This window comes from Protopterus annectens, chromosome 12.part0 (genome assembly GCF_019279795.1).
Source record: "Protopterus annectens isolate FY-2018-M chromosome 12.part0, PAN1.0, whole genome shotgun sequence".
NCBI classification, from domain to species: domain Eukaryota; kingdom Metazoa; phylum Chordata; order Ceratodontiformes; family Protopteridae; genus Protopterus; species Protopterus annectens.
The window spans coordinates 291,232,556-291,249,071 of record NC_056746.1 but is presented as its reverse complement, the minus strand read 5'-3'; the positions used below and the strand labels follow the sequence as shown (position 1 = coordinate 291,249,071).

The 16,516-nt window shown below is 39.4% G+C and overlaps 1 protein-coding gene across 4 annotated transcripts in view; it reads left to right on the top strand.

The window, feature by feature from the left end:
- Window positions 1–16,516, top strand: part of PTCD1 (pentatricopeptide repeat domain 1) — a 465,981-nt gene that overhangs the window by 148,936 nt on the left and 300,529 nt on the right. For all 4 annotated transcript variants that reach the window (XM_044089358.1, XM_044089361.1, XM_044089359.1 and 1 more), the window contains exon 4: window positions 11,700–11,918. In XM_044089358.1, the coding sequence (XP_043945293.1) occupies window positions 11,700–11,918 (219 nt within the window). The remainder of the gene's footprint in view (window positions 1–11,699; window positions 11,919–16,516) is intronic.

Genomic DNA, 16,516 nt, shown 5'->3' with positions numbered 1-16,516 from the left:
CTATGAGAATTGTGGTGATGTGTGATGCTAGCCTGAGAACGAGAGCACATCTTTGGGAGTTCACTCAGTTAGGTCATTATATTGTAGATGCATCATGAGGGGGAGGCAGTAGCCAAAGGGTCTGTGATTAGGAGGCATGACTAGCTGTGGCATCACCCCCTGCCAGCAGATGTGAAAGTAGCTCTTATTACCCCCTTACTCAAGGGACTACTCTTTGGGATCCCAAAAATGAAATCTTAAAAAACAAAGTAAAGGTGGAAGGTTATGCAGAGTGTAAAATAACTTTTCCAGCCACCCTTGCTAGTGTAACAGGAACTACCCATTTAAACCAGGGCCCTTCCATTGCACGTAAAAAAAGAGTAAGTCATCAAAATGTTGAAAATGGCAATTTAAAAAGAAATAGCACGGAGAAGATAAGGGAGTAAAGTCAGAACAAACCTCTGAACCGATAAAGGAACCAATGTAGCAAACAGCAAAATAGTGAAGAAAAAGGCAGACTGGTTCCAACACAGCACTCTTTAATAGCAACACAACAAGGTAAGCGCTTTCACGGATTACATCTGCTTCCTCAGACCAAAATATTAAAACTCAAGTCACATCTTTAAACATTCTAGCAGCCAATGAGGCACACTAATCACTGAACCAATTTAACACATTCATTGCCTTGTCTAAGCAGTGAAGAAACTAACATCAGTGTGTAAATCAGCAACACTATAAAACATACATTGCAGCTCAAAAATTGCTAAGTAAATAATTAAAAGTGACTCTGGTCTATCACATAAACATAAATATAAATTCTAAAATGTATCAACATTTAAATATACTAATATATATATATAGATATATATATATATATATACATACATATAATAAAATACGGTCTAAAATATGTATATAAAACTGGTCAATCTTGTGGACATGTAAAATAAAAACCATAGCAAAGATATATATAAAAGAAACCAAGGACATAAGCCTGGTATTACTTGGTCAGTGTTTCAGTGCTCTAGTTTTTAAAAAGGGCTTGAGAGAGACACCTTACTATTGAGACCCGGTGGTTTGTCAGCTTGATAACGTATAATCCACTTCTGTTAAACTTATGTGCAGTGCCTTCTTTCGCAACATGCATGGCCAACGCACTTGTTTCCTTAGCATTCCTAATATCTCTTAAGTGTTCTAAAATTCTCTCCTTGAAGGCTCTATTTGTTTTTCCTGTATAGAATGAAAAACAGATAGTACAGAAACAAAAAAAAATACAACGTGCTTGGTATGGCAATCAGCATATAAAGTGGTGCTAATCTCAAAGCCTAATTGTGGATGTACAAAAGTGCCCCCCCCCCATGTATACACACACAAGCCATACATGTCCTGCATGGATACATACCCATTCTGTCATATTGTACAGCATTCTGTCTACCCTTGGATTTGTAACATATGGTACTTAAGAGATTTGTTATTCCTGAAAGTAAAACAGGGTTGGCGACCTGTAACATCTTTGAGTCCAGGATCAGTCAAAAGAATATCCCAATTGTTCTTAATAACATCACATACCATGCACAATTTGCTAGCAAAAGGTAGTGGCATCCTAACCCCTACAATGCTACTGGTGATAATATTCGATGGAGAATCAACAGCTCTACCAACATTTGGGGGAACATTCTCAAAATAGGGTCTACATCTTCTATTTCTCTCCACCCAAGCTGCACTAATCTGAGAGTCAATGGCAGTGGGATTATATCCCCTCTTAATAAATTCCTCTTTCAATTTGGTTAGTGCAAGAGTTAGCTGTGTATCATCACTATGGAGATGCATCATGCAATAAATCTGCGCTTTTAAAACATTAAATTTTGTGTGACTGGGATGCATTCCGCTGTTGTGGAGTATATTGTTCCTCCTAACGTCCTTCCTATATATAGTAGTGGAAACAGATGACAGGGCATTTTTACTCACTTTCACATCTAAAAAATCAATCTCTTCTGATGAATATGTATACGTAAATCTTAAAAAGTCATTCAATCCATTGAGGTACTGTAAAAATTGTACTAACTCCTCTTCTGTATCTTGCCATAGCAAAAAATATCATCGACACAATGTTTGAACCATTTTATCGAACTACAAAATCTATTATTGGAGAGAGCAAACTTAGTCTCCCAATTCACAAGTGTTAGGTTGGCATAGCTATTGGCACAAGCAGTGCCCATAGCCACGCCAACCTTCTGTATATAATGGGAGTCATTGAAAATAAAAACATTATTCTCAAGAATAATCTTTAAGAGAGTACAAATGAGTTCAACTTTGCTAGTAATAAATACATTGGCACATAATATTTCTCTAATATTCTCAATCCCCCAACTATTGGGGATAACAGTGAATGGAGAGGCTACATCAAGTGTGACAAAAAAGCAATGACCAGATAAAACATGTAACTGATTATTCAGCTCTTGCAAAAAAACTTTAGTATCACTAAGCACAGTGTGACAACTGTCTAGCACAATCCAGAGATTTTTTTTCAACAAGGATAGAAAGTGGCTTTGTTGCCCAGCCACTGCTGGACACTATAGGACGCATAGATGGATGGTGTAAATTCTTATGTATCTTCGGAAGGCCATAAACAACGGGTAGTACTGGATGATCTACTTTGAAATATTCAAACAGTTGTTCAGAGATTAGCCCCGTCATAAGCAGATCAAACACATAAAACTGTATTCTATCAATAATCCCTTTCAACATGGTACCTGTGATAGGAGAGTAGGTGTTCAAGTCACTTAACAGATCCAACATGCATCCAATGTACACATCTCTATCAAGTATGGCAATCCCATCCCCTTTGTCAGCTGGTCGTATTTCAATGCTATTCATGCGTTTCAATTCATTTCTTTCATTTTTATATATATATTAGTTTTATTTAGATGTTGATACATTTTAGAATTTATATTTATGTTTATGTGATAGACCAGAGTCAGTTTTAATTATTTACTTAGCAATTTTTGAGCTGCAATGTATGTTTTATAGTGTTGTTGATTTACACACTGATGTTAGTTTCTTCACTGCTTAGACAAGGTAATGAATGTGTTAAATTGGTTCAGTGATTAGTGTGCCTCATTGGCTGCTAGAATGTTTAAAGATGTGACTTGAGTTTTAATATTTTGGTCTGAGGAAGTGGATGTAATCCATGAAAGCGCTTACCTTGTTGTGTTGCTATTAAAGAGTGCTGTGTTGGAACCAGTCTGCCTTTTTCTTCACTAGAAGATAAGGGAGGTCCAGCGATAGGCAAGGGACTTCCACCATCCGAGAACAGCTATGAGTGCATGTAGTCCCCCCCCCCCTCCAAGACCCAAACCCCAGATCCTCCACTAAGAGTGCAGGAAAGATATCTCAGTGCCATCCAGTCTAAAACAGCATCTCAGAAGACAGATGCATTCTCCAGATAATTGCAGAAGGATACAAACTTCAGTGAGAGGGGATCCCACATTTGGTATGCAAAGGATGCCATACATATGACCAACAGCATCTGGCATGCCTTATTATCGTAGATCTCTTGGCACAAGGTGTAATAGAATCTGTTCCTCACTCACAATGAAGCAAAGACTTCTACTTCAGACTTTTCATAGTTCCCAATAAAAAGTGAACCTGGAATTCCATTCTAGACCTCACAAAACTCATTAATTTTCTAAAAGTTTCAAGATTTGTAATGCTGACCATTCAGTAGCTGTTGCGTCTTGTCTCCCTATGCCCTGTGGGTCACCCTGCATATAAAAGATGCATACCTTCACATTCTCTTCATGTGTTTTCTTAGATTACAGGCACAAGGCTTATAACAGTTTGATTCCTTGTCCTTTGGTTTGGCCACTGCTTGATAGGTATTTACCAAGTCACTAGCTCCATTGATTTACTTTCAGCAGAACCAAGGGCATTCACATCTCCCCTTGTCTGGATGAATGCCTGATCCAGTGGGAATGTCAGGAGAAATAAAAAGGGACTTTGCACAGGTCACAACACTTTGTAGAGCATGGGGTTTACTCTCAATCATCAAATGTCCAAACTTTTTTGCTATGGTGGTACTTTGAATAAGCTGTCCTATCTCCTTTCCTCCTCTGTGAAAGGACTAAAGAGGCATTTTCACTGGTGTTAAAACAAGTGAGTAGAAATTACTTTGTAACTGTTGCAGTGAGAGGAACACAAAGAGGAAAGTCTAATGTTTAGACCAGTAAAAAACGAGTGGGATAAAAAATAGAAAAGATGAGCTCATGCTGCTGAGGAGAGACATGAGGTTTCCTTGACAACAACTTGGCTGGAAATAAGAGGTGAAACAGCCCTTGAAAGAGAGTATGCAAGGTGGATGGGGAGCAATGAAGTAGTGCAACAAGCTCCAACCTTGGTGATGGAACATAAGGCAATGTATGTAGTTTATGGGGAGTACAATGTAAAATAATTTCTGTCATTGGGAACATAGGATAGTAAAATGTACATAGTTGTTTTTGGATGTGAGTTATGTGGGTAGGAGGGGGTTAGTGGATGTGTAAAGTTCAAGACAGGATAAGTGGTGAGAAAGAGTCAAACACAGTACAATTTAAGATACGGGTGGGCATGAAAAGAGGAGATAAGCAGGAAGGTAGGGGGATAAAAGTGACATGGTAAACACATGTCCGTTAACTATGATGGGAATGACACAAGCCTGAATGTTAGGGTAGGATTTTGGAATATAAATGGCCTGACAAACCTGATTGGAAGATAAAGGATTCTTCATTTTGTTGGGGGGGAGGGTGGATATAGTGTCCTTGGCAGAGACGCACGTGAAGGAGCATGTGTAATTGGCCAAGGAGAGTTGCAAAGTTTTGAGGAGCACAGGTGAGGGTTGAAGGAGAGGACTAGCAGTTTTTGCTCAGAGTTTGTTGTTTGCAGTGGCATGCAAGTTACAGGACGAGTGGGGGTGATAAATGTTAAAGGTATGTTCACAGGGGGTGAAGATCACGTGTGGTTATCTATAATCCTCCCAAGACTGGCATAGTGGTTAAAATAAATAAATTAATTAAAAATAAGAAAATGGCGTAATGGTGATTAGAATAGTCTTGGATAAGATAGAGGAATTTCAGGAGTGAAGGAGTCTAATACTGTGTGACTAAAATTTGGTGACCAGCAAGTTGGAAGTTGATAGAGGGACCTTGGAGACAGAGTGCTGAAATAGGGTAAATTTTTGGAGAAGTGTACAAAGGAGATGGGTTGGTGTGATAAGTGGCTCAATGCAGCAAGAAAGTAGGGGGGGCAGGATTACATCTACTTTCCCCTAGGTTTAATAAATGGTCTAGAATAAATGGAGGATATATTGATTATTGAGCACCGGAAGGCACTGAAGGGTGGGCCAAGATAGATCCACTTTTATTACTGGATAATGCATTAGTAACTCTAGAGATATAATTAGGTTCACAGCCAGAGCTAACTAGACACTGGAGATTCCTGAAGTACCTCTTGTAGAATCTGGATTATATGTTGTGTGTAATACAAGTACATACTGAAATGATAGATCAAATGGATACATGGTAAGTTGAGATGCATGTAAAAAGCAAATTAGAGGCAGTATTAAAATTTACAAATGTAAAGCCAGGAAAGGCTAAACAAAGGAGGGAGGAAATATTGAGGGAATTGAAGGAATTGTGGGTCTCCACTAGAAGTGGAGAGGGATAGAGAAAAGGGAAATCAGCTTTCAGATAGAAGGTTACTAACTAAAGAGAATATTGATGAGATTTTTGTTTATTAAATTATCAAAGGTGACGAGCTTGGCTATTACATTAAGACAAGAGGAGGTGGAGAGGTACGTTTTCAGATGCTGGGAAGGAGAAAATGGACAGGTGAAATAATCTTTGTGAAGTGCTCCAAGTGTATGCAGATTATTATAGGAAATTTTATGTTGCCATAGAGGAACTAGAGGAGGCCGAAGTGGAGAAGGTATATTAGGATAAAGGAATTGAATTGACCAGCTTGACTAAAAGCGAGAAAGAGGGATTGAGGATACAAGTCTCTGGAGAACTAGGGGAAATCTAGAAGGGAATGATGTGGATCCTCCTCTCCCCAGAGACATGGAAAGAAAAGGTAGTAATGGTAATTGAAGGAAGTTAAGGACACAGTGCAACCATTTTTTATAGATGTCTTGTATGATTTTAAACTTGTTATGATGGCTTTGGCTTTAGCTAAGCAAATAGGGGCAGAGGTGCCACACATTGTACATCCAGACCAGTGTAGTTTTGTTGCAGGGAGAAGGGCTTGAGACTGTAGTTTGCAAACCTTGATGCAGGATGCACAAGTCAAAGGGCAGGGCTTAATGTTGATACTGTCTATAGATGCAGAGAAGGCATTTCTCCAAGTCAATTAAAGTTACTTATTTATATTGTTGGAGGACTGGGGCTTCCAGAAGGATGTCTTAGGTATCCAGAAACGATGCTGTATAGGTGTCATGGCAAGAGTGAAGGTAAGACTGAGGTTATCAGAGACATGTCTGCCTTTTGCCATGTATTTGGAGCCATTTACATTATGTATAAGGGAATCTGGGATGAGCGGGTATCTGTGGATGAGGCAGCAGAGGATCATATCTTTATTTGCAGGTGATGTTTTGGTGATACTAATGCATCCAAATGAAGTTCTAGTAAAATTATGGGAAATTCTGGAAGACTTTGGTAAGAAGACAGATTATAAAATCAGTAGAGGGAAATTCCAGGCATTGATTCTTAACTTTGAGACGAGGGACCATCTAATAATTTATGGGAAATAACCAGTAAATGTTTGAGGATTTGGATTAAATCATGAACTGAGCTGATGCTTGCAAAGGTAACAGAAAATGTTAGATAGTTAGCCAGTATTCCATTTGAACCTAGATCAAGAAAAGAGTGCCAGTCCTACAATTCTGTTACATCAACTAGTATATTATGATATTTTGGGCAGGTATTCTAGTGGCACCATTTGACTGTGTATTTCAAGAGACTTAAACAAATCCTGGCAAAGTTTCTATGGTGAGATGGTAAAACCTAGAGTCACCTGGGAAAATATAGCACCTAAGCAAAAGGGAAGGTTGGGCATGTCAGACATCAAGAAACATATGCAGGCATCAACATTAGCTTTAATCTTTAGGTGTGTACAGCCCCAGTATGAGTCTATATGGAAAAGGATGATTTGTGATGAGGGACAGGGAGTGGAGGAGGGGAAGAATGTTGTGGAATTGTTGCTATAAAGTCCGATGACTGTAGAGGAGTCTCCTTTGCTAGAGGCACTGCAAAAGTTTGTAAAATGACTGATTGAGAAGGGGGTATTAAAGGAGTGAAAAACAGAAGTCTTACCAATAGGGGTACTCAAACAAACAAGACTGGTCAGACACTTGCCTAGAGGTGGAGTAAGAGGCAAAGTAGATTTAAAACATGGCAGCAGTTATTGCAGGAAAGAAGGCTAAAGACTTGGAATGAAATAAGTGATGAATATTTGCTCCAGAAGGATTGAGATGGGAATATATAGGATGGCTGAACTGTGGAGGAGGACCCAGTAGGGAAAAGGGGAGTAGGCTCAAATGCCTAGCGTGGTTGAAATGTTCATAGAGCTAAGAAGTTGGGGGAAGGGGACTCACTAGAACGTATATGTCAATGGCTCATAAAAACTTAATTGATTTAAGGGAAGAACTAACTGGAAAGTTGAGAGCCGTGTAGGCTAAGGAAGTTGATGTACAGTTAGTTTACAGGCGTGGACTCCATTTATTCTTTTGTCAAGGTATTCAACCAAGGCTGGGTGTCTTTGGATACTCGCATGGAAGTGTTTGTACAGTTATTTTTACATAACCCCAGAGGGTATTGACGATGTAGCCTGGTGCTCTCTCTCTTGTTGGAGTGAAAAGGAGAACTGGGTATGTGGACTCATATTTTGGGAATATGAGAGATTGAGTGAGTTCCTGAGCCAGGTCCAGGGACTTAATAATGAGATGAGTGGGAGATATTCAGTATCAAAAGGGCTACATTTTTTGGACTAGGGAGTTGGCAGTCTCAGGTAGTGCCAGAAGATGGTGAGGGTAGTTATGTCAATGGCAAAAAAAAGAAAAAAAAATCATAATCAGAAAATGGAAGCAGAAGAACATTCCAAATATTGCCGAGTTAAAATTTATTGCTTGCTGATCTAGGAGTGAGAGAGAGAGAGAGATTAGGGACGGAGCAACTGCTGAAGCAGACTGTTTACTGCATCATACTATGATAGGCTATGGATCAGCTGTGCTTCAAGATATAAAAGTGCAAAAAGAAAATGAAGACACAAACATGGATGCTACTGAAGGCATTTGAGTTTTGGGGAATGTTGTTGATGGATGAAATATTGTGTCCTTTTGGGAAAGATTAATAAGAATAATTGTATTGGCATGTGGGGATTTAGTTGAAGAGCAGTAATGCAGAGTCCTTTAGAGCAACTGTGTGAGTTGTGATGAAACGCTGAAGATGGACATTGGGTAGTAGAACTGTGATATATATGTGATAGCCTTGGGACTTTACCATGTCTTTTTGTTCTTTATGATTAGCACATTTTTTAATGAAATACAAGAAGACCAATTTATCACCCTCCAGCAATGCAACCTTCCTGAATTCACTTTTGGATACCAACGAACAAAAGGTATTTCTTCCATCAAAGTAAAACATCAGCAAAAATACCTCCTTCAAGGCAGAAGAGAGCCACAGCCAGAAAGTATATTGGAGCCCTGGGTTATATGGCCTCAACCATACTAATGAGTCCTTGCCAGACTGTATATGAGGAAGCTCCACCTGTACCTGAAGTCCACACAGAGCCAACACTCTTGGTCACCGGAAAAGCAGATTCCCTTTCTTCATGCATTTCCAGGAAACTGGACTGCTGGGCTGAACAGAGGATTCTGAACCTGAGGTATCCTTCTTGTGGACTTCCCAACCAAACCCTTGCAACAGAAACTTTAGACCTGGTGCGGGGAGGATGGCATTCACACAGAACCTAAGGGTCCAGGGGGGTATGGAATACTGCAGCGAAAAAAAAAATTATTATGGAAGAAATGTTGGAATTGATTCAAGCTGTCAAAGTATTTAGTCATATGGGCAGAGGATGCCTTACAAGTAGTAATACAGCAGAACTGTAATGTGGTACATCAGCAAGCAGGCTGGGACTAGGTCCTACATCATTTACAGATTAGCAATGACTACTTGGGACCCAGCCTTGCAACAAAAGGTGTCACTCGGAGAAGTGTACATACCATCCGAACAAATGCAGTGTTGGACCAATTAAGCAGATTAAAGGCAGTCCTTCATGAACGTATGCTGCAAAAGGAGGTCCTCCTGTAAGTTGTGCACTGGTAGAGTGTCCCACAGATAGACCTGTTTGCTTCGCCAAACAAATGATAACTTAAAAAAAAGCTTTTGCTCAAGACCACCATGTGTACATTGGTTTGTACAATAGATACCTTGTTATTCAAGTAGGTAGATCTGATTCCATGCACCTTTCCTCCAATCCCCTTACTACTCAAGGTGATTCAAAACATGAGGCAGGATAAACCAAAACTCCTACTGAGAGAGAGAAATGTTGCTGACAAGAGGACTAGTGCTGTCTAAGCCAATTATTGTGCTTTCTTATGGAAGAGACCAGGGGATGAAACATCAGGTGGTTCCCATGACAGAGAACCTGCTGAAACAGAATAGAGTTCCTCCTGCACCTCACTTTGGAGATAATGCAGCTCACAGCTTGGACAATCTAGTCCTATCGTCTTTCAGATACCAGTCTAATGAGGATGTGCCAAATATTAAGAGGGAGGCTAGAAAGCCCACCACTAGGAAATTGTATACATCCAAATGTAAGCAGTTTTCCAGCTGCTGTCAGGAAAGAAGGCAGGACCCTAGCACTGCACTATTATCCCAGATCCTTCAAGATCCCTGTGAGTTATTTGGTATAAGACTAGCATACACTTCTTTCCACTTTTTAGCTGTTTCAATCCATTTGCGACTAGATCTTCCACTGGCTCTTTTGAACACAGTAAAGCAGCCCCTTAAACAAGTGCAAAATCTAAGACTACCAAGAAAGAGTAGCATTCCCCTGAGACTTAAATTTTGTTTTGGAAAAGCTTACCAGACTCCCTTTTGAGCTAGCAGCCACAGCTCACATGAAGGTTTGGACTTCAAGAACCGTTTCTGCTTGATGCTGTTATTTTAGCCAGGAAAGTATCAGAACTTCAAGCACTACTGTGCAATTAACACTTTCTGGTCTTTCGTAGGATAGTGTGAGCCTGAGAGCCAGTCCTTCTTTCATGCCCAAAGTTATGACAAAGTTCTTAGACTATCCAGTTATTTGTGTTTTTCTTTCCCAACTTACAAAACAAATTTTTTTGGCATTCCTTAGATATGCACAGAGAGTTTGCATTGTCTGTGCAAGACTAAGGAAGACTAAAGAAGAAAAAATATTATACACAAGACTAAAGGCACGAGAAAACAGGGAGACCCACTTTCTATGCATATTGGTATGTAAATGGCTGCCACTTTTTGTGCAGTTTTGCTACTTATCCAAAGGTAGATACCTGGAAGGCATGGTCAAAGCTCACAGTGCCATGGGCACAGCCACAGATGTGCCTTTCCTTAAGGGGAGAGCACCCAAGCCATTTTGGAAGCAGCGACTTAGATGTCTGTTCACACATTATCAAAGCATTACCAACTTGACATTGACTCAACACTAGAGCAGGGTTTGCTATGGCCATTCTGCAACCCAGTATATCTTTTCAGGTCACCTTCCTGTCATCCTTAAGCTCTGCACTTCATTCATATTTTTGTCTGTTGCAACAGTGATCTAATGAAGAGCATAGTATTATTTCTGCAAGTAGCCATAGTATTAGATGTTTGAGTAGATTCTTGTTGCCTCCTACCATCCTCCTCTGCTACACCCCTCCTTACTGTTTCTGGATTGTGGGCATCCTGGGTTGGGGTGGCATGAATCTCTCAGTAAAAAGGGACAGCTGGAAAAAGTATGACCAGGACAAGGGATACAGAAAGTGGGCAAACCCAGATGTTATGATTTACTGTTGAAGTGGCCTTTCCCTGAAGATTTAGTACAAGGGTGTGAACCTTTCACAACAGTACTTTTATTATGCAAAAACATTTCATGGCTGCACAAAATACCTTGTCTTACTTCTTAAGATATTTCTCATACAGTAATGAAGATTCTCTTTTCTTAGTTGTTAATTTATTTGGCTCCCTATTGAAATGTCAAGCATTCCAAATGCCAAGTGCTAACAAGTCAGAAAAAAGGCTGCAAGCCCAGGAAATTTACCACCTCCGAGATCACCATATCTTGGAGAAAAGGGAATATTCCAGGAAATTACCATCTCAGACTTAGCGTATGTAAGTCCGTTTTTTGGCCATTCATTCTGTGTTTTGGGACTTGCTGTAGTGGGCTCTGATATTTCAGATGTTTACCATTTACTTAACTGTATATATGATGGCGATGAGCAGAAGGGTCTTTAGTTTGAAACTTTGATCTGCAAAGCCAACAGAATTAAAAGGTCATTAACCAAATACAAATTATTAAAGTCATCAATTTAAAATGTATCTACTAATTTTTTTTTATGCATCCTGACTTTTTTATTGTAAATAGCTGGAGAGCAAATAGCCTAATAAAAGGAATAAAACTGTGATCTTTCTTTATTATTTATTCTCCTTGCTCCTAAACCTGAGATACAGATGAAGAAACGTGGTATACAGCCTACTGAAGCCACTTACACAGCTTTATTCAATGCCTGTGCAGAGTCTCCGTGGAGAGAGTCTGGTCTACAACAAGCAAAAAAACTGCACCATGAGCTACAAGAAAAGAATATTCAGCTAAACCTAGTTACGTATCATGCATTACTGAAAACATATGCACTCGCCTCTGATTTAAGGAGTTTTTTTGACATATTTAAGGTAAGACTTGTGTTCTCTGTGAGATTTGTTTAACATTTGCTTACCAAGGTAGTCTGGCTGGGCACAAGGCACCTTTTCAGCAGAAAACAAGGGAGGCAAACTCCACACCTAGTACTTTAATTTACAAAAGGTTATAGAAAGAGAGGGGGGGTACAAATCTTATAAGAAAATTACTAATAGCTGCCAGTTAATAGAGAACAAAAAATACATTACAGGAATAATTAGGTAGTCTTAACTGTTAAAACCAGAAGGGAAAAAAATAACATAAACTGAACATTAGCAGCGAATAATTAGAGCTAGTACAGTACAGCAATACCTTGTTTGCATAACACATGGCGCAGACCTGGATAAAGGTTTTAAATATTCAACAAGAGTACATATATGTGAACAACCAACAGCAAATAACTAGACCTCATACAGTACAAGGTACATTATTTACATTGCCTTTTAGGTTTAGACGTATGTCCAGTGCTCTTTGCTGACTTATGTCCAGTGCTCGTAGATGACTGACTTGGCTGCTATAGGTGGGGTAAAAAGAATGTTAGGAGTAGTTTGTGAGGAACAGTAGAAGGAGAGTACGTAGATGCAAGGATACTGAGGTGTAGGATAGAAGAGTAGTTTGTAAAATACAGTAGAATGGCAGTTAAGTATATACAGGGATTTTGAGTTGAAAGATAGCAAAGCATAGCAGAGTAAGTTTGGTGAGGTGAGTGTATGTGTGTGTGAGAGAGAGAGAGAAAGAAGAAGGTTTAATGGGGAGTTAAAAGGTATGAGAGGGCTGCATAGAGTGGGTCATAAGTAAAAGTGGGTATCTAGAAGAGAGTAAGTAAAGGACGTCAATAAGACTTGTGTGGGTGGATAAGGTAGGCAGAAAACCTTATGCAGTGAGTAATATGTGCAATGCCTTACTTTGAACTGCAGGTTAGTGTGTGCAAGAGACAGAAAAGGAAGAAATAGCTAGCCTAGTAACAATTCTCATAAGGCATACCAGCTAGATCTTGAAGATGTTACTTCTGGAAGGAGGTTCTGTGACCAGAATTCTCCACACATTCATTAAATATGGTAATGCTTTCCAGCATATCCTAGTTAAAGTAAACGTGATTATTTATTTATTTATTTATTTTTGGTGGAATCTAAGGCCTGCATTCAACAAGAATATTTATGAAAAGCATTTGTTAGTAGAGTAAGTGAAATGTGTTTTCTCAGGAACGTTCTTTTCACATTTTTGGGGTTATCCTTCTGCTTTATGTTACCAAATTTAAGAAGCTTTCCTGATAACGTGAGTTATCAATCTATGATCTTAAAGTAAATGGGCTGTGTCTCTAAAGACCAGTCATGTTCATCAGATGGCAGGATCCATATAATTGCTCGTCTAAGAACTATCCCACACTCCATGATGAATGTCCACAATTCCAGACTGTCCTACAGACATCAAGTATAAAGATATGAAAAGTGTTCATAGGTAAGGATGCTGTGAAGCCACCAGTTTCACAGTTCAGGATTCTACATATAATTGTTTGTAAACTTTTAATGTTTGACCTTGGTTCCAAGTCAAATTAAGCATAGAAAATGATATCCTAATACTTTCTGCAATCTTCATAATGACAAAAATGATCACCATGCCCTTAGTCCATAATATGGTTCTTGAGGGATCACCACAGAATGTGACACAGTACACAACTCCCCAAACTCTGTCTTCATGACCTTTTTCACTCTTAAGTTTCAGATCAGTAAAAGATGAACTGCTTTCAGTTCACTATTGATTTATTTTATTTACTTACTTTTTGTTGACATTATTAGCGCTGTTAGCAATGTCCATTTTCACTGGGAACACAGAAGAAGATTAACTCAAAAATTGTAATAATAATATCACTAAACATCTGCAGACGGATTACAGTTTGAGAGGCCGTTCTGCAAAATATAACAACTGAAGTAATGAAATGTATATACTCTGCATTTTCTGCTCAGGTGATGCATATAACATTTCAGTGAAAAAAGTGGATGTCAGCTGATTTAAATGTCCCACTGCCTCCACAACCAAGATACTAAGTAAAGTTTTGTTGCATATGCATAATTTTTTCCTCTGTGGTCCAGCAAGGACATGGCTAGATGTGTACCAAGTATAGCAAGGTATAGTATTTTTAATTATATTAATTTATTTTGCATTATTAACAGATTAGACTGTGATAAAAATTGAATTCGTAGAGGTGGCATGCTTGTCATCTGTTTGCAATTACAAAACGTGGTTTAAGTTACAGAAAAGGTTAATTTGTTATAGTTTCTTGACTGAGGGAGTGACAAACAGCAGACTGCATGTGGCATTGGTTTGGTGGAGGGTCTGTAGAATAATAAATCATAAATCTGAGATTGCAGTTCTCTCCTCTTCAACCTTAGGATTAATGCCATTAGACCTTAACCCAAATGATGAAATATCTGTAAGCTATGAGGCCTCTCCCCTTTTGCCCACAAAACTTTACTATGAACATTTGTTCTCCAGACCTCTTAAGCTGCACTTCACTCACCTCTTTAAAATGGCCCCAGACTCATTTGGATTTTGAGATATTTGTATGCATTCTTTGATACTTACTGCTGTTTCATTGACTGATTTTTTTCCATTCTCTGATAGGTTGTTAGATTTGGTGAACTGTTTCTACTTCCCATCCCCCTTCTCTTGGCTCTGCTTCATCTTGCTGTTTTATAGTTTTTAGTATCCAGGTTATACTGTTACTGCTTTGTTCTGCTGCTTTTTTTCCCTGTTACTGCCCACATTTTACTTTACTATGGCAATGTCACTGCCAACTTTTTTTTGTCATCAAGCAGAAGAATTCCAAGAAATCGAAAACATGTAAATGTGGAGCAGAGATTCCCCCAAGACAGGCATACTAAATGCTTGAAGTGTTCAGGAGAAGCCGATTTCAGAGACTTATGAAATCTGCACCTACTTTAAACTCTCAAAAATAAATAATGGGTGCAGTTGCCTTTAGCGTGAGAACCTCAAATCAGCTGTGGTTCATGAGATTTGCAGAGCTTCCACTGCTTTTTCTACTCCATTGTAACTCCCAAACTTTCTGAACACAGAATGAAGCCTTCTTCCTTAGAGTTGGAGCCTTCTTTGTCCCTTAAAAATCTGCATCTAGAGGTCTCTGCCCCCACGCTGGGCTTTCCATTTTAAAAGAGCCTCCTTTGACTAAACCCAACAGTGCTGTGTCAGGAGCTTCAAAACCAGAGTTACAGACACCTGGAACCCATTTGGTGGGATCAGCCAGTCTACAAATTTCATCGCCCTAGACCTTGATTGTAACAAAATGTGGCAGGCCTTTTTGTCTGTGCAGCAGTTTGTAATCATAGTCTTTCTCCCTGCTAACATTGAGGCGAGTAGAGCTCCTTCTGTCCACACTTTTTTTTTTTTTTCAGCTGCTATACCCAGGTTTTCTTCACCAGCACCCTTACAGGTCCTAGTTCTGACTTGGCTGGCAGTCAAACTCTTGATGTCAGGGTCAACATTGACAAACCTTTTGAGCTGCATGCAGTCCTGACCTTGGGATTACAGCTGCCAGCCTTAACCATCCTGACCGGATCCTTGGCTCTGGAGTTGACAGTGTCTTGTTGCTGAAGAGCACTTCAACATTATCAATCAAGTGTCAGTCTCTCAGGTCTAGGGTCAGTCTTGGTCATGTTAGGCAAGACTATTCCATTGACAGGCTTGACTTTTCGGCATTTGATATTGATACCCTTGGTATCAGTTTTGATGCTGATGGAAGGTATTGGCATTCAGGGTCTAGACTTGTTCGATCAGTCTTGACTGCAAAACAGTTGGAATTTATGTCAGTACCCACACCAGCTATGTGGGATTCCCTGCCTGTGCCTCTTTTGACACGAAGAATCACCAAAGATTCCATTAGACCTCCGTTGATGCTTATGATAGTCATCCGCCCATCCCTGCTGACAGCATGTATGGACTGGGAATTGTGTTTCAGAATTGGAGATATGTGAACATGCAGCTTCCTTCTGATTGGACTCCCTTTCCAAGGCAAGCTAGGAAGAGTACGTACCCCATTTGGGAATAAAGAAAAAAAATCTGAATCTTCAACACTTCCTCCATGGAATCCCAAATTTGGGGCATATTTTAAATGATCTAGATCAAGGCAGAGTGGATCTGTAAATCTCCGTTTATCAAATCGCCCCCCCCCCCCAACATCTTTATTAAATTTTCACATTTGACAAAGGCAATCTTACATTTATATAAATGAAAAGCATACAAAATGATACCACTTTAGCTGCAAACAATTTACATCACAAACACTATTGAAACAACTGTAGTTGGAAATGTTATACATCACTTATAAACCATCCAGTCATTGTCAGTTAAACATTATATGGCTCATTCAAATCCTGCCTGTTAAACCTCATTCCTGCTCTGCATATATTGTTCCCAGAATTCCTATATGTTCATGTTTCACTGCTGCAGTCATCACATTTGGGTTATCCCTGCCAGGGTAGCCCTCAGTCGGCCCGAATACCAGAGGCTTAGTATTTCTGCGTTGTTTGCCATCACTCGAGGACTGACGTCAAGTCATCAGTGTTGTAAATTGTGGCAG